At 43.0% G+C, this 22,918-nt stretch overlaps 1 protein-coding gene across 1 annotated transcript in view; it reads left to right on the forward strand.

Moving 5' to 3' along the window:
• The window catches only part of LOC112068203 (GTP cyclohydrolase 1), a 42,070-nt gene that overhangs the window by 2,197 nt on the left and 16,955 nt on the right, over positions 1 to 22,918 (forward strand). Inside the window, exon 2 of the mRNA XM_024135286.2 lies at positions 14,590 to 14,699. Coding sequence (XP_023991054.1) covers positions 14,590 to 14,699 — 110 coding nt within the window. The remainder of the gene's footprint in view (positions 1 to 14,589; positions 14,700 to 22,918) is intronic.

Below are 22,918 nucleotides of genomic sequence, written 5' to 3' on the forward strand. Positions count from 1 at the left end.
TGCTCTCCCCCCCCTGTTTGAGGTATGTGTGGTTTGGGAACATGAGGGGACGAACCAAACTGTAAACCCTGCAAAAAGTGAAGAGTCATGATGATATAATGTGTGTGTTCAGCACAGACATCAGTGGTGGTCTTCTCCCCCTTTTTGGATTGGTTCTTATTTTGCACAACCCCTTTGTTTAAACGTGCAATGCAGGACTAGCACATGCCGTGTGTGTGTGTGTGTGTGTGTGTGCATATGTTTCTTCATGAGTGTCTTCATGAGTGTCTTCAATAGGGCCGGGACTATACCAGTATAGCGATACGAGTTAGTATCGTGGCAAGGAAACAAAACAGTGTAATGGGAAACAAACCTCATTATGTTGTCATCCAGAGTCACATTTATTTATTTTCCAAGCACTCACTATTTTACATATAGCAGGTTTTTAAAGGAGCGAAGAATTTGGTCTGCTTATTTGTCATTGAATTTTTTTCGCGATACTGGTATCGTCCCGGCCCTAGTCTTCATGTGTGCATGTGTGTCTTTTGTGTGTGCTCATATGAGTGACTCATTGAGTGCCCAGGGAATACAGGAAGTGAGTTTGAAGGATGCAGGACTGGATCTTCTTACTCCAACAGTGGACACACACACACTATTTGTAAAAATTCTCACTTAGTCACAGAATTTCCATTTAAAATCCCTTTTTGCTGACCAAGACTTTGTCATTTCCATGTTCTAATAAAAACATTCACTCATGTTTGCTGTGCAAGACAGACTGTGTCCAAAAGGGTGTGTAAAGGAATGAAAATCAATCCCTATGATGCTCTCTGTCCTTATTATTTTCATATAGTGCATTATACAGTTTGGTTTATAAGGCCTGGTCATAATGCCCTATGAATCTAGTTGCTAATTCATTGTTTATTTATATGCTATTAGGCAGTTATTAGCACCTATGTCATGCATGAAGAATAGCTCATAAGGTGTTATAAATGTGCTTATAATACATTGTGAAGTGGGTATTCATAGGAAGTGTTACTGTTCATATTTGTATATGATCCTATGTGCTTATAATGCATTATAAAGATGGTATTCATGTGTTAATGTTTATGTATGATGCTATGCGCTTATAAAGTATTGTTTAGGAATTATTCGTAGGAAGTGTTACCATTCATGTTTATGTATGATGCTATCAACACACATGACCTTCCAAAAAAATCAGAATGACAGATTGTCACGAGAATTATGTTCTCCATGTTCATAAACCCAATTCAATGAATTACTCAGCCTGAAACCCAGAATTTGTAAGAAACTGGTTGAAGTGAATCAGACAGAGGCCAGTCTACAATAGTCAGCAACGTTTATTTACGAGAGCTCTGCCCATCCTTACATGTACATTGGTTTATATACCTCTCATTTCGTCATAACTGTCCCTCCTCCTCTAAGACAATGACAATATAGTTCACAAGTCTTCTCCTACTCATACATTGCCTGCCACCTGTTATACAATCTACTACAAGCCCAAGGTTTCTCCCCTCCCTGGGTGGGGAGACTTCCTTCCCTGTTATCAGTTCCACAGTGGTCACAAGTTGTCTGCCACAGTTCCTCGCCTGCTAACAGTCCCTCTTTCTTATGGACAAACATTATTTATCATTATACAGAGACAGGGTAGAATTCTGTTAGTTATAGTTCTACGTTAAACGTATACATCATTTAGTCATTATTCATAAAATTCATAACACAGATCCTTCAGAACTGCATTTGAACAGAGGCCTGTAAGCAATATGCATGATCTCTCCTTTCACCTAATTAGGAGGTATCCTTTCATGTGGACTCCTCTTTTATAAAGAACGAAAAGCCCACACTAGGAGCCGTTCATTGAGATTGATGGAGGAGTGGGAGGATGTGTAATACTGTCATTATCTCAGTCACTTGGGAAGACTGGCCTCAGGCTTTAATGTCGTCATTAGGTGTCGACGTGAAGGGGCAGGGGGAGGACAGCACTCCTTCAGGGGGTTGAGAGGGAGTGGGGGACGAGGGAGAGAAAGGGATAGAGAGGAGAGAGCAACGACTGGGAAAGAGAGAGACCGTGAAGTGGGTAGGGAGAGGAGAGAAGAGGATGAGAGGGAAAGGGAGAGCGTGAGAAAGCTGAGTATGAGCCAACATGGCCACCAGCCCTCTCAACCCCTTTGCGGTGTAACCATAGAGACTCATTGTGTGTGTATGAGGTTGTTTGTGTTGGTGTCATGTTTGTGATTGTGCATATGTGCCTGCGTGCGCGTTTGTGATTGTGTGTGTTTGTCTGAGATGACTTGGGGAGATGCTGATTTGGTTTCCTGTTCTTTTCCTGTGTGTGTGTGTGTGTGCATCAGAATAGTGGTGTCTGCATCATGTTATGGGTATGCTTATAATCGTTAAGGACTGGAGAGTTTTTCAGGGTACAAAATCAATGTAATGGAGCTAAGCACAGGCAAAATCCTAGAGGAAAACCTGGTTCAGTCTGCTTRCCACCAGACACTGGGAGATGAATTCACCTTTCAGCAGGACTATAACCGAAAACACAAGGCCAAATCTACATTGGAGTTACTTACGAAGAAGACAGTGAACGAGTGGCCGAGTTAGAATTTTGACTTAAATCTACTTGAAAATCTATGGCAAGACCTGAAAATGGTTGTCTAGCAATAATCAACAACACATTTGACAGAGCTTGAAGAATTGTAATAAAATAATCAGCAAATGTTCCACAATCCAGGTGTAGAAAGCTCTTTGAGACTTACAGAGAAAGACTCACAGCTGTCATTGCTGCAAAAGGTGCTTCTACACAGTATTGACGAGAGTATGAATAATTACCCTCGTCAAATTTACGAGAAATTAGATATTTCTGTATTTCATGTTCAATAAATTTGCAAAAATGTTTAAAAAAAATCTTCTCACTTTGTCATTATGGGGTATTGTGTGTAGATGGGTGAGAAAAAAAATATTTAAACCATTTTGAATTCAGGCTGTAAAACAACAAAATGTGAAATAAGTCAAGGGGTATCAATACTTTCTGAAGGCATTGGTCTAAACATGCATAGTCCATCATCGAAACTTGGTTAGATGGTGATGACTGACTTATCACACCCTACGATGTATGGAGAACCTGTTACCGTTTTATTTTGTTGTTAGCCATGATCTCATCACGGCACCCAAACCTGGCAGCTGCTGCTCATTCAGGCAACGAGACGACGACACTGCAACAACACCGCAGGGCCCTGAAGCAACAAGTCAGACAGTTGGCTTACCGCAGAAACGTTCCTCCCACCACAACCTCCGTAGATAGGCGGCCAGGAAATTAAAAACCTCAGTCAGGGAGAAAGGAGGGTGCGTCCGCACAAACCGCTATAACCGTTAGATTTATTTGAACAATCATATGAGCTCCGCTACGAGGGAAAACAAAACAGAGAGTGGTAGGCCTATATGGGGTCGAGAGGTAATTACAGTGTTTGCCAGAGAAACAACAGGCATACATTGCCTRGAAAAAGTATTTGCCCCCTTTCTGATTTTCTCTATTTTTGCATATTTCTGACACTGAATGTTATCAGATCTTCAACCAAAACCTAATATTAGATAATTGGAACCAGTGTGAACAAATGAGACAATGTTGAGACTTATTTAATTTATTTCAATTATGTAACACCCAATGCCACTGTGTGAAAAAGCCATTGTCCCCTTACACTCAATAACTGGTTGTGACATATTTAACTGCAATGACTGCAACCAAAAGCTTCCTGTAGTTGTTGATCAGTCTCTCACATCGCTGTTGAGGAATTTTGGCCCACTCTTCCATGCAGCACTGCTTTCACTCAGCGACATTTGTGGGTTTTTGAGCATGAACCACTCGTTTCAGGAGGTCCAACATCTCAATTGGATTTAGGTCTAGACTTTGACTTGGCCATTCCAGAACCTTGAATTTGTTGCTTTTCAGCCATTCTAATGTAGACTTTCTTGTGTGTTTTGGTCATTGTCTTGCTGCATGACCCAGCTGGCTTCAGCTTTAGCTCACGGATGGATGGCCTGACATTCTCCCTGGATGGGAGACCAGATGCTGTTGGAAGTGGTGTTGGAGGGCCAATAGGAGGCACTCTTATCGCTGGTCAAATTTTTTTTTAAATCCCAATGCCCCAGGACATTGTCCTGTGTAAGGTGCAGTCTTTCGCATGGGATGTTAAACGGATGTCCTAAATCTCTGTGGTCACTAAAGATCCATATTAATTTCTTAATTTTTCTAGGCACACTGGTGCTCCTGAACTAAATATTTAGGAACATATGCGAGTAAAATGGTCACACTGTAGAGCCCTGTTCTGCATGGAAGTGTGTCTCTCGCTCGCTCAAATGCTAGGCCTACTATAGGTCCTATTTCTGCAACATTCAAATGTACAAACATGATTGATTTTGATTTTAGCATGTATTGATGGTTTAATGAGACATCAGCTGGTGATAATATAGTGCCGTCGATCGTTGCAATAGGCCCCTTGTTATTTGATTATATTCCAATTGGCTACATTCTGTAGTCTACCCGCTAGCCTATCCAATGTCACATAATGGACGGTGTGAAAACCAATAATAGCCATCTGTGTTCCCATGGCTGAGTTGATGAGCTGATTTGGGCCCTCAGTTGATTGACAGATGTAGGCCGACTGTAGCACAAACTATCCTCTAGTGTGGATGCTCGTCCACGTTTGATAGTTAGGCTACAGTATGTATAATTTGTCAATATAGTTTTGGTCTTTGGTGTGATTGAAAGCCTGTATTGTTTGGCTTTAATATTTCATTTTGTAAAGCTGTCAAGGTGTTTATGCATTTGAGCTTGTCACGCCCTGACCTTAGAGAGCCGCGTAGGGAGCGGGGGCTACGTCCCGAACCGGAGCTTCCACCGGTTCGGGACGTAGCCCTCCCCTATAGGTTCAGGTCCGCACCTTTGGGGGGGGGGGTACTGTCACGCCCTGATCTTAGAGACGTTTTATTTCTCTATTTGGTTAGGTCAGGGTGTGATTTTGGGTGGGCATTCTATGTTGTCTATTTCTTTGTTGTTTTTGCCTAGTGTGGTTCCCAATCAGAGGCAGCTGTCTATCGTTGTCTCTGATTGGGGATCATATATAAGTTGTCATTTTCCGTTTGGGTTTTGTGGGGTGTTTTCCGTTTAGTATCTGTGCCTGACGGAACTGTTCGCTTTCATTTTTGTATTCGTTATTTTTGTTTGAGTGATTCTTGACAAATAAAGATCATGAACACTTTCCACGCTGCGCTTTGGGTTYTTTTGTATTATTTTGGTTAACGCTTTACTTGACACCCATAACCATGTCATATGTCATAACAGCTGACATAACTTGTTATAATATGGTCATAAGACCGTCATGGCACCTATATTTAGACCTGTTGTGATATACTGTATATTGTGTTATTTTATGGCTGGTTATGACACCTACATAAGAGTGTAAAAACCTACCACAGTAGGTTGGGGTATGTGCGTACGGTCACTGTGGGGACGACGTCATCGATGCACTTATTGATGAAGCCAGTGACTGATGTGGTGTACTCCTCAATGCCATTGGAAGAATCCCGGAACTTATCCCAGTCTGTGCTAGCAAAACAGTCCTGTAGCTTAGCATCCGCTTCATCTGACCACTTTCTTATTGACCGAGTCACTGGTGCTTCCTGCGTTTGTTTTTGCTTGTAAGCAAGAATCAGGAGGATAGAATTATGTTTTTTTTTTTTTTTTACCCCTCTGGTTGCACATTTAACATGCTGGTATAAATGAGGTAAAACCCATTTGAGTTTCCCTGCATTAAAGTCTCCGGCCAATAGGAGCGCCGCATCTGGATGAGTGTTTGCCTGTTTGTTTATGGCCGTTTATGGCTCATTGAGTGCAGTCGTAGTGCCAGCATCAGTTTGTGGTGGTATATAGACCGCTACGAAAAATACAGATAAACTCTCTTGGTAAATAGTGTGGTCTACAGCTTATCATGAGATACTCTACCTCAGGCCAGCAAAATCTTGAGACTTCCTTAGATTTTGTATACCAGCAGTGGTTTACAAATATACATAGACCGCCACCCCTTGTCTTACCAGAGGCCGCTGTTCTATCCTCTGTGAAACATAAGATATTGCAGTTTTTAATGTCTCGTTTTTAGGATATACTTGATTGTAGTTTGTCTATTTTATTATCGATCGAATGTACGTTGGCTAATAGGACCGATGGTAAAGGTAGATTACCCTCTCGGCGACGTATCCTTACAAGGTACCCGGGACCTTTGTCCTCGATACCTCCGTCTCTTTCTTCTGTGAATGACGGGGATCAGGACCTTGTCGGGCATCTGAAGTAAATCCTTCCCGTCTGACTCGTTGAAGAAAAAGTATTCCTCTGGTACGGGGTGAGTATTCGCTGTCCTGATATCTAGAAGCTCTTTTTGGTCATAAGACACGGTCGCAGAAACATTATGTACAAAATAAGTTACAAATAACGCCGAAAAAACATACACAGTAGCACAATTGGTTACGGGATCGTAAAACGGCAGCCATCTCCTTCAGCGCCATTCTCAAGAGAGAAGCACGAAATTTAACTTCACTAAACTTTCTACAGTTTTCCACTTTAGTTAACACTATCGACGTTTTCGCTCTACTGTGGAAATTCTGATCAAATAAACGCAATATTAGCCACTTTTAATGTAATATACCGAAACAAAACAAACAAGATTGCAAGATTTAGCATGCTAAACTAACTGATTTTCTTGTAGGCAGAGCGCATTGGAGTAGGATTCTATTGCATTGATGGGCACAACTAGACTCAGGCACATACTCTACACAGACCTGTGCGCCACAACCAATCAGAGCTGCGGTAGGCCTATATGCAAATAGCCATGGGCATTTATGGATCTGTGCCATTATCTTTGAACTGGACTGTGTTTAGGCTACAGTAGTCATGAGTAGATGTGCTTGTTTTGAGATCAAAGTGAGAGCTGTGTGTAGCCACCTGTGTAGCCACCTGTGTAGCCACCTGTGTAGCCACCTGTGTAGCCACCTGTGTAGCCACCTGTGTAGCCACCTGTGCACATTTGTTCATATTCTTAGTGAGTTATTAGCCCAGTTATAACTCATTTCTAGACAGTGGGGGAGTGTTTGCCTCCAAGTGCACAAAATGTGTGTTTAAAAGGGCAAGTGTTGTATTTTGAGACGTCTTGAATAAGCTAAGTAGCCAACAGGCAGAGCGTAGCATAATTTGTCTGATTCTCTGTAATAATGGTATGGGAATAATAATGAGTTTTATTTTGTTAAAATTTTAACATGTTAAAATGTTATGGAGTGTGTTTATTTCTCCATTGTTTTTGATGCTAGGCCACCCTGGTAGGCCTATATTATGATCAAATAGCCACAGTTGTCTACTTGGCCACTGTTAAAACTTTAATTTAAAGAGGGTACAGCCTCAATGTTCACAGTAAATGCGCGCTAGTAGTTTTCACAGAGTTCAAGTTTGCAGACCTGAAATTTACTCAGGGCCGACATTTATTTTAGGGAACATTGGTTATGACACCTACATAAGTGTCAAAATCCACAAAACCTACCGCACAAGGCAAAACATTCCGTTACACCATAGCCTACGTGTCAACAGTATGTTTTATGTTATATGTTTATTTGTTTTATTAACAAAATTCAATTATCACTAATTGCGCACACATTGATGTTAGACATGCACCTACCCCAATGCTCTGTATGTGATGACTGGGATGAATGCAGGCGCAGAGTTCAGGAGCACGACAAGACACCCTCTTTTTGATTGATGGCTGATTTAAGGGCCTGTACCTGATAGGCCTATCTAGCTTATATGATTATGTTGGTCATCATGCTTCTTGACAGTGTCATAAAGTTTATTTTCTACATGCTATTTAAAACATGATGAAAACAACATGACTGTAAAGAATTTATTTCAACAAAAACTATAAAGGATTTAATGAGCAAACTTTAAAATGAAACTTCTTGGCAGGGAAATAACACATTTGAATAAATGTGGGTTTTGACACTTATGTAGGTGTCATAACCAGCCATAAAATAATGCAATATATGTCACAACAGGTGTAAATATATGGGTCATGACAGTGTTATAACCATATGACAGGTTATTTCAAGTTATGACACATTATGACCTTGTCATCTCACCTTATGACACTGGGTGTCAAGTAATGTGTTACCTTATAAACTTCTTATGGCTGCAATCCCGTTAACGGGATCGATATGACGCCAAATTCAAACAACAGAAATCTCATAATTAAAATTCCTCAAACATACAACTATCTTATACCATTTTAAAGGTAATCTTGTTGTTAATCCCACCACAGTGTCCGATTTCAAAAAGGCTTTACAGCGAAAGCACCACAAACGATTATGTTAGGTCACCGCCAAATCACAGAAAAACACAGCCATTTTTCCAGCCAAAGACAGGAGTCACAAAAAGCAGAAATAGAAATAACCTTTGATCTTCATCAGATGACACTCATAGGACTTCATGTTACACAATACATGTATGTTTTGTTCGGTAAAGTTCATATTCATATCAAAAAATCTCAGTATATATTGACGTGTTATGTTCAGTAGTTCCAAAAACATCCGGTGATTTTTGCAGAGAGCCACATCAATTTCCAGAAATAATCATAATAAACGTTGATCAAAGATCAAGTGTTATACATGGAATTTTAGATCCACTTCTCCTGAATGCAACCGCTGTGTCAGATTTCAAAAAAGCTTTACGGAAAAAGCTAACCATGCAATAATCTGAGGTCGGCACTCGGAGCCCAATCAAGACAAAAATATATCCGCCATATTGTGCAGTCAACAGAAGTCAGAAAAAACATTATAAATATMCACTTACCTTTGATGATCTTCATCAGAATGCACTCCCAGGAATCCCAGTTCCACAATAAATGTTTGATTTGTTCGGTAATGTCCATCATTTATGTCCAAATAGCTACTTTTGTTAGCGCGTTTGGTAAACAAATACAAAGTCACGAAGCGCGTTCACTAAAAGCAGACGAAATGTCAAAAAGTTACGTAACAGTCAGAAACATGTCAAACGATGTATTGAATCAATCTTTAGGATGTTTTTAACATAAATCTTCAATAATGTTCCAACCYGAGAATTCCTTTGTCTTCAGAAATGCGATAGAACAGAGCATGGTCAGCGCATGGTCAGCGCATGTTCAGGTCATGGTAGACCTTACTCAATCCCCTCTCATTCAGCCCCACTTCACAGTAGAAGCATCAGACAAGGTTCTAAAGACTGTTGACATCTAGTGGAAGCCGTAGGAAGTGCAAAATGACCCATATCCCACTGTGTTATTCGATAGGGTGTTAGGATTTATGTTTATGCACTATAGCCTGTCAGCATATTGTTTGAAGATGAATATTGTTTTGTTACACACACACACAAACAATACAGAGGGGTGTGTGTGTGTAGGTGTAAGGACTGACCAACACAGGCCATAAAAGCTGTGMACAGTCTGGAGAGGGGAGGGGTGCATCTCTCTAGGCCAACCYGGAGGTTAGAATACTGGACAATACCATATTAGGAAKTGTTTCAGTGTASAATCGACAGACACAAGACGGATCTAATCTACCCAGCAACCAGATGTGGACAAAAGGAACGCGCCAAGGGGCTTGGACAAATCCGAGGGCCAGCAAAGGCGGGGCAAAGTCTAAACCGCGCCCAGCCTCTACTGTGATAAGCCAACAGACGCGTTGGAACTACGTCATCACGGTATAAGAACAGCTGTTTACGTACTTCCTGCCAGTTCCCTGTGTACCCTGCGTGGTGATGCAGCGAACCCGTATATACGAAAATTGCATTTGCCATTCATTGTTTGCGGTAATTAAACATAATTAAAGAAAGTTAGCAGACCTTGCTTTTTATTTATCCTGACACCGGATGTGTTACACGCAGCGTTCACAAGGGGTGAGTTGAAAATCGACCAACCTCAGATTTCCCACTTCCTGGTTGGATTTTTTCTCASGTTTTTGCCTGCCATATGAGTTCTGTTATACTCACAGACATCATTCAAACAGTTTTAGAAACTTCAGAGTGTTTTCTATCCAAATATACTAATAATATGCATATATTAGCAACTGGGACTGAGGAGCAGGCAGTTTACTCTTGGCACCTTTTCATCCAAGCTACTCAATACTGCCCCGCAGCCATAAGAAGTTATTTGGTATAATAAGACATTATTAAAAAGAATCTTCCTATTGCTTCCCTTCAACATAAAAAAAACGATGAAACATACAGTACCAGTCAAAAGTATGGACACACCTACTCATTCAAGGGTTTTTCTTTTAGTTTTATTATTTTCTACATTGTAGAATAATAGTGAAGAAGACATCAAAACTATGAAATAACACATATGGAATCATGTAGTAACCAAAAAAGTGTTTAACAAATCAAAATATATTTGGGATTTTAGTTTCGTCAAAGTAGCCACACTTTGCCTTGACGACAGCTTTGCACGCTGTTGGCATTCTCTCAACCAGCTTCACCTGGAAAGCTTTTACAACAGTCTTGATGGAGTTCCCACATATGTTGGGGACTTGTTGGCTGCTTTTCCTTCACTCTGCAGTTCAACTCATCCCAAACCATCTCAATTGTGTTGAGGTCGGGTGATTGTGGAGGCCAGGGCATCTGATGCAGCACTCCATCACTCTCCTTCTTGGTCAAATAGCTCTGTTGAAAAACAAATGGCAGTCCCACTAAGCGCAAACCAGATGGGATGGCGTATCGCTGAAGAATGCTGTGGTAGCCATGCTGGTTAACCTCACTAGGGTAGAGGGCAGCATTCGGAATTTTGGATGAAAAGCGTGCCCAAAGTAAACTGCCTGCTACTCAGGTTCAGAAGCTAGGATATGCATATATTTAGTAGATTTGGATAGAAAACACTCTAGTTTCCAAAACTGTTAAAATAATGTCTGTGAGTATAACAGAACTGATATGGCAGGCGAAAACCCTGAGGAAAATCCATCCAGGAAGTGCTATTATTTTAAAATGCCTGTTTTACCTTTGAAAGCCTATTCACCATACAAAGACTTATGACCCAGTTCACGATCCCTATGGCTTCCACTACATGTGGCCAGTCTTTAGGCATTGTTTCAGGCTTTTACTATGAAACATGAGGCAGAAACACCACTTTCAATGAGAGGACAGTGGAAATTTCCAGACATGAGTCCTGCYCATGACCGGGAGCGTGCCTTTCTTGTTTTTCCTTTTCGATTGACGAAGCTATCGTCCGGTTGAAATATGATCGATTATTTATGACAAAAACAACCTTAGGATTGATTATAAACATCGTTTGACATGTTTCTACGAACTTTTATGGCACTTTTTTGATTTTTCGTCTGTCTGTTGCACCAACAAAACTGAGGTTTTTGAATATAAAGAGGGACTTTATAGAACAAAACAAACATTTATTGTGTAACATGGAGTCTTTGGAGTGCAACCATATGAAGATCATCAAAGGTAAGTGATACATTTTATCGCTATTTCTGACTGTTGTTACTTATCTACTTGGCTGGTTACTGTTTGTAATGATTTGTCTGCTGGACGCAGTTCTCAGATAATCGCATGGTTTCCTTTCGCCGTAAAGCCTTTTTGAAATCTGACACAYCGGTTGGATTAAACGAAGTTTATCTTTTAGCTGATGTATAACATTTGTATCTTTTATGTATGTTTATTATGAGAATTTCTGTTTTGTTGAGTTTCACGCTCTGCAATTTCACCGGATGTTGGAGACTAGAGGTCGACCGATTAATCGGAATGTCCGATTTGAATTAGGGCCGATTTTCAAGTTTTCATAACAATCGGAAATCGGTATTTTGGATGCCGATTTTTGCCAATTAATTTTTTATATATATATATATATTATTATATATATATTTTTTTTTACACCTTTATTTAACTAGGCAAGTCAGTTAAGAACACATTCTTATTTCAATGACGGCCTAGGAACGGTGGGTTAACTGCCTTGTTCAGGGGCAGAACGACAGATTTTTTACCTTGTCAGCTCGGGGATTCAATCTTGCAACCTTACGGTTAACTAGTCCAACGCTCTAACCACCTGCCTCACGAGGAGCCTGCCTGTTATGCGAATGCAGTAAGAAGCCAAGGTAAGTTGTCTTATAAAAACAATCAATCAATCATAATCACTAGTTATAACTACACATGGTTGATGATATTTACTAGTTTATCTAGCGTGTCCTGCGTTGCATATAATCGATGCGGTGCGCATCGCCGAAAAAGGACTGTCGTTGCTCCAACGTGTACCTAACCATAAACATCAATGCCTTTCTTAAAATCAATACACAGAAGTATATATTTTTACATTTTAAACCTGCATATTTAGCTAAAAGACAATCCAGGTTAGCAGGCAATATTAACCAGGTGAAATTGTGTCACTTCTCTTGCGTTCATTGCACGTAGAGTCAGGGTATATGCAACAGTTTGGGCCACCTGGCTCATTGCGAACTAATTTGCCAGAATTTTACGTAATTATGACATAACATTGAAGGTTGTGCAATGTAACAGGAATATTTAGACTGAGGATGCACCATTAGATAAAATACGGAACGGTTCCGTATTTCACTGAAAGAATAAAATGTTTTGTTTTTCGAGATGATAGTTTCCGGATTCCACCATTTAATGACCTAAGGCTAGTATTTCTGTGTGTTATGTTGTAATTAAGTCTTTGATTTGATAGAGCAGTCTGACTGAGCAATGGTAGGCACCAGCATGCTCGTAAGCATTCATTCAAACAGCACTTTTGTGCGTTTTGCCAGCAGCTCTTCGCAATGCTTCATGCATTGCGCTGTTTTATGACTTCAAGCCTATCAACTCCAAGATTAGGCTGGTGTTAACCGATGTGAAATGGCTAGCTAGTTAGCGGGTCCGCGCTAATAGCGTTTCAAACGTCACTCGCTCTGAGACTTGGAGTAGTTGTTCCCTCTGCTCTGCATGGGTAACGCTGCTTCGAGGGTGGCTGTTGTCGGTGTTCCTGGTTCGAGCCCAGGTAGGAGTGAGGAGAGGGATGGAAGCTATACTGTTTACACTGGCAATACTAAAGTGCCTATAGAACATCCAATAGTCAAAGATATATGAAATACAAATCGTATAGAGAGAAATAGTCCTATAATTCCTATAATAACTACAACCTAAAACTTCTTACCTGGAATATTGAAGACTCATGTTAAAAGGAACCACCAGCTTTCATATGTTCTCATGTTCTGAGCAAGGAAGTTAAATGTTAGCTTTCTTACATGGCACATATTGCACTTTTACTTTCTTTGTTTTTGCATTATTTAAACCAAATTGAACATGTTTCATTATTTATTTGAGGCTAAATAGATTTTATTATTTATGATGTATTATATTAAGTTAAAATAAGTGTTCATTCAGTATTGTTGTAATTGTCATTATTACAAATACATTTTTAAAAATCAGCCGATTAATCGGTATCAGATTTTTTGGTCTTCCAATAATCGGTATCGGCGTTGAAAAATCATAATCGGTCGACCTCTATTTGAGACAGTGGATTACTGAACAAAACGCGCTAACAAAACTGAGGTTTTTGGATATAAAGAGGGACTTTAACGAACAAAACTAAAATGTATTGGGTAACTGGGAGTCTTGTGAGTGTAACCATATGAAGATCATCTAAGGTCATCTATTAATTTTATCGCTATTTCTGACTTTTGTTACTCGTCTACTTGGCTGGTTACTGTTTGTAATTTGTCTGCTGGGCGCTGTTCTCAGATATCCGCATGGTTTGCTTTTGCCGTAAAGTCTTTTTGAAATCTGACACCGTGGTTGGATTAACAAGAAGTTAATCTTTAAACCGATGTGTAACACTTGTATGTTTCATTCATTTTTATGATGAGTGTTTCTGTTTTTGAATTTGGCACTCTGCAATTTCACCCCCAAGAGAGGGGGCCAACACCCCCTAGAGAGTTAAGTGTGCCTTGAATTCTAAATAAATCACTGACAGTGTCACCAGCAAAGCACCATCACACTTCCTCCATGTTTCACGGTGGGAACCCCACATGCAGAGATCATCTGTTCACCTACTCTGCGTCTCACAAAGACACAGCAGTTGGAAGCAAAAATGTGGACTCAGACTAAAGGACAGATATATGTTCAGATATTCAAATTTCCCCCTGCGACGAAAGATGGCACCACCAGTTATTGAGTGTAAGGGGGCAATTACTTTTTCACACGGCGGCATTGGGTGTTGCGTAACTTTGTTTATTAAATAAATTAAAGCAGTATCAGTATGTTGTGTTATTTGTTCACCCTTCATCTAATATTAGGTTTTGGTTGAAGATCTGATCACATTCAGTGTCAGAAATATATGCAAAAATAGAGAATCAGAAAGGTGGCAAATACTTTATCACGGCACTGTATGTCATATGGGATGGAGGGAGAGTGATAAGGTTGGGGGGGCTGTCTCGTCTGAGTGTCTCGTCAAGGGTCTCGGAGCTTTATGGCGTCAACTCGATGGCCCTCGCACTCATCCGTCTCACTCTCATTTTCTTTTGCTTCCGCAGATGTGCTGAACGATGCCATCTTCGACGAGGACCACGATGAGATGGTTATTGTGAAGGACATCGACATGTTCTCCATGTGCGAGCACCACCTGGTGCCCATATTTGGCAGGGTAATATCACACACACACACACACCCCTATGCCCCTATCAGCACCACAGATCCACACTAGTCCAAAGGTGTACAATTCAATCACCAGTTATGGAGAATCTCTTCCAGAGGTGGGACCAAGTCATTGTTTTACAAGTCACAAGTAAGTCTCAAGTCTTAGCGCTCAAGTCACGTCCCAAGTCAAGACAGGCAAGTCCGAGTCAAGTCTCAAGTCCAAACTTTGAGTTTTGAGTCCTAAACAAGTCATAATGTGCTCTTCACCAAATGTAATACCATTTCATATTTTTAACAAGAGTAATAGTTAGTATATTACATTTACGCAAATCATGAATGCTTTTAAAAATATCAATATATTTATTACTTTCCAAATAAATGTTATATTTCCATGGAAATACATGGGTAGCCATGAGAAAGATACACCCCCCCCTAATAGTGATCGACTATCGAGGATTGTTACGGGGCGCAATCGGATGATGTAGGCTTGTACACAATCGCCCAACCTTAACACACACACACTCTCTCTGTGTGGTTACAGTAGGCTAACGTATGTCAATGGTTTTAGGAACAGCAGTAACATCAGGCAGGATTTAGGAGTTGTAGCTCAATCTTGGGTGCAATGATCACGTTCCCGGACTGACTGACTGCGGAGGCTCATTGATTTAACGTTACGTTAGCCTACATGATACTGTTACGAACCGGCTCAAAGCCCGTAACAAAAGGGAGACCACATGGAGATAAGGAATAACAAACTATATTTATTAACTAAGGTAAAGTAAATACAATTAACAATGGTGTGTGTGTGTAGTCAGTAGTCAGTAGTGTAGGTGAGTGGTTGCGTGTATACATGTGATAAGTAGGGGTGTTAAAGTTGGAAATTGTTGCGCCTCCGTCTGTAATTTTCTTCCCGCATGTTTTGCAAGTTGCAATCTGTTTTTTGTTGATACAGCGTCTTTATATCCGAAAATAATAATTTTGGGTATCATCTTTCCAAGGGCTCCATCTGAATTCACCCGCCGACGTTCCTCTGCACTTCCACGCACAACTTTTTCTCAGCTGGCACAATTTGAGTGGCTGCTGTCCAATTCAAATTGTAATCCGTTAAATGAAGAGTTGATGCGCCGCACACTTTTTTAAATAGCATAATTTTTTATATTTGGGCTTGGGGAGGGTATCAAGTCAGGTCGAGTCATAAGGCTCAAGTCCAAGTCAAGTCACGAGTCATTGGTGTTAAAGTCGAGTTGCAAGTCATCATATTTGTGACTCAAGTCCAAGTCATTTGACTCGAGTCCACACCTCTGATCTCTTCTACTTTGGATTCTCCACACATAACCGAAAAGGTACATTACTCAGTGGGAGACATTTGGCACATTACATTATTTTCTGATCACAGTTTTAAATGTATCTCTTTGGTACTATTTTCACGTGTGTGTGGTACATTTTCACAACTCTTAGTACAAAACTCCAAACTGGTCACACTTAAAATGTAATGAGAACATTGGTTTAATCACCAAAACACAACATAATGATATATTTTCAACGTAGTCGTTTTAACTACCAGTTAATCCAATAACAAACAATGTAAGATACGTCTTTCAAATCGCCCTTAGAAGTGCTGAAAGTGGGCCTCCCGAGTGGCGTAGCGTTCTAAGACACTGCAGTGCTCGAGGCATCACTACAGATCCTGGGTTCAAACCCGGGCTGTGTCGCAGCCGGCCGCGACCGGAAGACCCATTAGGCGAGGCACAATTGGCCCCAAAAAGTGCTGAGAGTAATATGCTACAATACTGTAAATTACAATAGATTACACAGTTTTACATTAGGCAATACACTTACATTACCAAGAAAATGTATACTTTCCATAATATCTATACAATGTGTGATCAATGAAGACATCCTCTAAAACCATTCTTGCAAAAAAAAATTTTTTTTTCGGATATAATTGCAATTACTGTCTGAAATTAAATGAAACAAATTAATGAAAATAAAACAATGTTCAGCACACATTCATTTGCATCAAGCCTGTCTTAATCATTTGGCCATAAATTATCATCCCCTTCACCTTGACAGGCTTGATCAATTTCATTGAGTATCACAATGAGGTGTGCAGTGTTGTAGGACCCAAGTAATGGCCTACGTCCTACCACACCATCTTCAGAGATAGCGGTGCACATGGAGATGTTTCCCCCAAGTTTCCCTGGCACTCGGACGGTCGCCCGTGCGCCCATGGCGCTGAGTTTTGGCCAGGTTGAAGCCCACTTCGTCAACAAAGATATGCTTGTTATGGTTCACAGCAGTATCAAGCACCATCACCCTCTAAAAATATATATTGGTATAGTTATTTTTTACAGTATAGTTCCAATATGAAATTGTGAAGTAGCATGTGCAGTAAATAGTAACAGCAATACAGTATATAGTGTGGTACCTGAAAATACTCGGCCTGCAGTTGTTTCACCCGGTCGTTGTTTCTCTCAAAAGGCACCAGGTAAATGTGTTTCCTACATACCTGGTTCCTCTTCAAAAGGTGTGCGACTGTTGGTAGGCTGATGGATGCCACATTGGCAAAGGTGTCATCGTTCTCTTCAATGACCTGCTTTATTTCAGACAGCCGTACGTCATTCCTGGCCCTCACCGTTTCCACCACTGCCCACTCCTGCTGGTCGGTCAGCACACGACCACGGACACCACCATGGGGTCTTCTGTCGGTTCTGAGGGTAGAACAGAGTATACTGTCAATATATCATACTGGAATAATACTGTGAAATGTTTTGTGAATTTACATGCATTACAATATGTTGTGTACTGTATATGTAAATGTAAAGCATATCCTGCAGATTTACCAGTTCTCATGATCGAATTGACAATTTATCTTTTCAGATTGGGGTAAACTAATCTGTCAGCCTCTGCTATGGTAAGGTCTCTGTTTATTAGACACAACAGTTCCCTGCCGTCTGCCTCCCTCTCTCTGATGTCCAACTCTTTGACAGTGCCCATGCCTACTTCTTTGACCTTTTTGATGGGGCCCATGCCCACCTCTTTGATGGGGCCCATGCCCACCTCTTTGACCTTTTTGATGGGGCCCATGCCCACCTCTGTTGATGGGGCCCATGCCACCTCTTAGACCTCTTTGATGGGGCCCATGCCACCTCTTTGTTGGGGCCCATGCCACCTCTTTGATGGGGCCCATGGCCACCTCTTTGACCTCTTTGATGGGGCCCATGGCCACCTCTTTGATTGGGGCCCATGGCCACCTCTTTGACCTCTTGATGGGCCCATGGGCCTCTCTTTGATGGGGCCCATGGCCATCTCTTTGACCTCTTTGATGGGGCCCATGGCCACCTCTTTGATGGGCCCATGGCCACCTCTTTGATGGGGCCCATGCCCACCTCTTTGATGGGGCCCATGGCACCTCTTTGACCTCTTTGATGGGGCCATGGCCACCTCTTTGATGGGGCCCATGGCCACCTCTTTTGATGGGGCCCATGCCCACCTCTTTGACCTCTTTGATGGGGGCCATTCTCAAAATCTATATACAGTAGAGAAACCAGTATAAATCTATAGGTTTACCAAAAGGTTAAGTGATTTAACCATTAAGCACAGTTGGATTAGGTGATGGTCAAATGTATTTAAACATATGAGAAGAGAATCATATGAAAAGTATTGTGAATATTGCATTGTGAAAGGCAATTACTTTATGTTATGCTGGTGAATGAGACCCAAAAGCGACGTAATAGAAACAGAGTCTTTATTCCAGTATCAAACAAAACAATGATTCTCCTGGATATATCAAAGGTAAATCCAAAACAGGAAACTGAAATCCTCTCGTCAGTAGGAGAGAACGACTGGAGACGCGACCACAGACTGCAGGTCGCTTCAGGAAGGCACAGGCCGTAGCTGACATAGACACCTGCTCACACGCAGCATCTGAAGAAGGCAAAAACACGACAGGGCGGAACAAGGACACAGGACAGCAAACATCAAACAAGAATCCGACAAGGACAGAAGCGGAAAACAGAGGGAGAAATAGGGACTCTAATCAGAGGGCAAAATAGGGACAGGTGTGAAAGAGTAAATGAGGTCGTTAGGAGAATGAGAAACAGCTGGGAGCAGGAACGGAACGATAGAGAGAGAGAGCGGGAGAGGGAGAGAGGGAGGAGGAGAGAGAGAAGAGAAAGAGGGAAAGAACCTAATAAGACCAGCAGAGGGAAGCACAGGGACAAGACATGATGATCAAAGACAAAACATGACAGTACCCCCCACTCACCGAGCGCCTCCTGGCGCACTCGAGGAGGAACCCTGGCGGCAACGAAGGAAATCATCAATCAACGGAACGTCCAGCACGTCCCGAGATGGAACCCAACTCCTCTCCTCAGGACCGTAACCCTCCCCAATCCACTAAGTGTACTGGTGACCACGTCCCCGAGAACGCATGTCCATGATCCTCCGTACCTTGTAAATAGGAGCGCCCTCGAAGGGACGGGGACGGGGGGGGGGGAAGACGAACGGGGGCGCGAAGAAAAAGGCTTGACACAAGAGACATGGAGACAGGGTGGACGCGACGAAGATGTCGCGGAAGAAGCAGTCGCACAGACAACGACAGGATTGACGACCTGAAGGACACGGAACGGACCAATGAACCGCGGAGTCAACTTGCGAGAAGCTGTCGTAAGGGAAGGTTACGAGTGGAAAGCCACACTCTCTGACGCGACAATACCTAGGACTCTTAATCCTACGTTTTATTGCGCTCTCACAGTCTGCGCCCTGTAACGGCAAAGTGGCAGACCGACCCTCCTCAGGTGCGCTCACAACGTTGGACAAAAGCCTGAGCGGAGGGAACGCTGGACTCGGCGAGCTGGGACGAGAAACAAGGAGGCTGTTACCCAAAGACTACTCTGAAACGGAGATAGCCCGGTAGCAGACGAAGGAAGCGATTGTGAGCGTACTCAGCCCAGGGGAGCTGTTCTGCCCAAGACGCAGGGTTTCGAAACGAAAGGCTGCGTAATATGCGACCAATCGACTGGATTGGCCCTTTCTGCTTGACCGTTAACTGGGGAGGAAACCCGGAAGAGAGACTGACGGAAGCACAATCAAACGACAGAACTCCCTCCAAAACTGTGACGGAGATTGCGCGACCTCTGTCTGAAACGGCGTCTAACGGGAGGCCATGAATTCTGAACACATTCTCAATGATGATTTGTGCCGTCTCCTTAGCGGTAAGGAAGCTTAGCGAGGGGAATGAAGTGTGCCGCCTTAGAGAACCTATCGATAACCGTAAGAATCACAGTCTTCTCCCGCAGAACGAGCAGACCGGTAATAAAGTCTAAGGCGATGTGAGACCATGGTCGAGAAGGAATGGAAGCGGTCTGAGACGACCGGCAGGAGGAGAGTTACCTGACTTAGTCTGCGCGCAGTCCGAACAAGCAGCCACGAAACGCGCGTGTCCCGCTCCTGAGTAGCCACCAAAACCGCTGGCGAATAGAAGCAAGCGTACCCCGAACGCGGGGTGGCCAGTAACTTGGCAGGAGAGCCCACTGAAGAACAAGCCAGACGAGTAGAGACAGGAACGAACAGAAGGTTACTAGGACAGCGCGCGGTGACGCAGTGTGAGTGAGTGCTTGCTTTACCTGTCTCTTCAATTCCCCAGACAGTCAACCCGACAACACGCCTTCAGGGGAATCCCCTCGGGGTCGGTAGAAAAGCCACAGAAGAACTAAAGAGACGGGATAAGGCATCAGGCTTTGGTGTTCTTATTTCCCGGACGATAGGAAATCACGAACTCGAAACGAGCGAAAAACAACGCCCAACGAGCTTGACGTGCATTAAGTCGTTTGGCAGAACGGATGTACTCAAGGTTTTATGGTCAGTCCAAACGACAAAAGGGACGGTCCCCCCTCCAACCACTGTCGCCATTCGCCTATGGCTAAGGGGATGGCGAGCAGTTCGCGGTTACCCACATCATAGTTGCGTTCCGATGGCGACAGGCGATGAGAAAAGTAAGCGCAAGGATGGACCTTATCGTCAGAATGGAAGCGCTGAGACAGGAATGGCTCCCACGCCACCTCTGAAAGCGTCACCTTCGACAATGAATTGTTTAGTGACGTCAGGGTAACAAGGATAGGGGCGGATGTAAAACGCTTCTTGATGGAGATCAAAACTCCCTGGGGCGGAACCGGACCACTTAAAGCAAGTCTTGACAGAAGTCCAGGAGCTGTGAGAGGGGCAGTCACTTGACCGAAATTACGATGAAACGCCGATAGAAATTAGCGAAACCAGGAAAGCGCTGCAACTCGACACGTGACTTAGGAACGGCCAATCGCTGACAGCCTGACCTTAGCGGGATCCATCTGACATGCCTCAGCGGAAATTAACAGAACCGAGAAATGTGACAGAGGAGACATGAAAGGCGCCACTTCTCAGCCTTCACGTAGAGACAATTCTCTAAAAGGCGCTGGAGTACACGTCGAACGTGCTGAACATGATCTCGGTGACGGTGAAAAAATCAGGATATCGTCAAGGTAACGAAAACAAAAATGTTCAGCATGTCTCTCAGTACATTCATTAAACTAATGCCTGAAAGACAGCTGGAGCATTAGCGAGACCGAACGGCAGAACCCGGTATTCAAAATGCCCTAACGGAGTGTTAAACGCCGTTTTCCACTCGTCCCCCTCTCTGATGCGTACGAGATGGTAAGCGTTACGAAGGTCCAACTTAGTAAAGAAACCTGGCTCCCTGCAAAATCTCGTTAGAACACTCAGCCCTTGCCTCCCAGATAGCTGTGCCCCACTCCGAGCCCACCAGTAAGGAGTGATATGACGTAAGCGATCCGAGCTCTCTCTCTTGAGTACGTGTTGGGCTGGAGAGAGAACACAATATCACACTGGGTGAGAAAGGAGCGACACTCAGTGTGGCTGCCCAGAGTAACATGGTGGGTTATTAACAGAGGAGACATGAAAGGCGCACTTCTCAGCCTTCACGTAGAGACAATTCTCTAAAAGGCGCCTGGAGTACACGTCGAACGCTGCTGAACATGAACTCGAGTGACGGTGAAAAATCAGGATATCGTCAAGGTAAACGAAAACAAAAATGTTCAGCATGTCTCTCAGACATCATTAACTAATGCCTGAAAGACAGCGCTGGAGCATTAGCGAGGACCGAACGGCAGAACCCGGTATTCAAAATGCCCTAACGGAGTGTTAAACGCCGTTTTCCACTCGTCCCCCTCTCTGATGCGTACGAGATGGTAAGCGTTACGAAGGTCCAACTTATAAAGAACCTGGCTCCCTGCAAAATCTCGAAGGCTGACGACATAAGGGGAAGCGGATAACGATTCTTACACGTTATGTCATTCAGCCCTCGATAATCCACGCAGGGGCGAAGAGTACCGTCCTTTTCTTAACAAAGAAAAACCCCGCTCCGGCGGGAGAGGAAGAAGGCACCACGGTACCGGCGTCGAGAGAAACAGACAGATAATCCTCGAGAGCCTTACGTTCGGGAGCCGACAGAGAGTATAGTCTACCCCGAGGGGGAGTGGTCCCCGGAAGGAGATCAATACAACAATCATACGACCGGTGAGGAGGAAGGGAGCTGGCTCTGGACCGACTGAAGACCGTGCGCAGATCATGATATTCCTCCGGCACTCCTGTCAAATCACCAGGTTCCTCCTGAGTAGAGGGACAGAAGACACAGGAGGGATAGCAGACATTAAACACTTCACATGACAAGAAACGTTCCAGATAGGATAGAATTACTAGACCAATTAATAGAAGGATTATGACATACTAGCCAGGGATGACCCAAAACAACAGGTGAAAAGGTGAACGAAAAATCAAAAAGGAAATGGTCTCACTGTGGTTACCAGATACTGTGAGGATTAAGGTAGTGTCTCACATCTGATACTGGGGAGAAGACTACCATCTAAGGCGAACATGGGCGTGGCTTCCCTAACTGTCTGAGAGGAATGTCATGTTTCCGAGCCCATGCTTCGTCCATAAAAACAACCCTCAGCCCCAGAGTCTATCAAGGCACTGCAGGAAGCAGCCGAAACGGTCCAGCGTAGATGGACCGACAGGTAGTACAGGATCTTGATGGAGAGACCTGAGTAGTAGCGCTCACCAGTAGCCCTCCGCTTACTGATGAGCTCTGGCTTTTACTGGACATGACATGACAAAATGTCCAGCAGAACCGCAATAGAGGCAAAGGCGGTTGGTGATTCTCCGTTCCCT

This window comes from Salvelinus sp. IW2-2015, unplaced genomic scaffold (assembly GCF_002910315.2).
Source record: "Salvelinus sp. IW2-2015 unplaced genomic scaffold, ASM291031v2 Un_scaffold245, whole genome shotgun sequence".
In the NCBI taxonomy this organism is placed as follows: domain Eukaryota; kingdom Metazoa; phylum Chordata; class Actinopteri; order Salmoniformes; family Salmonidae; genus Salvelinus; species Salvelinus sp. IW2-2015.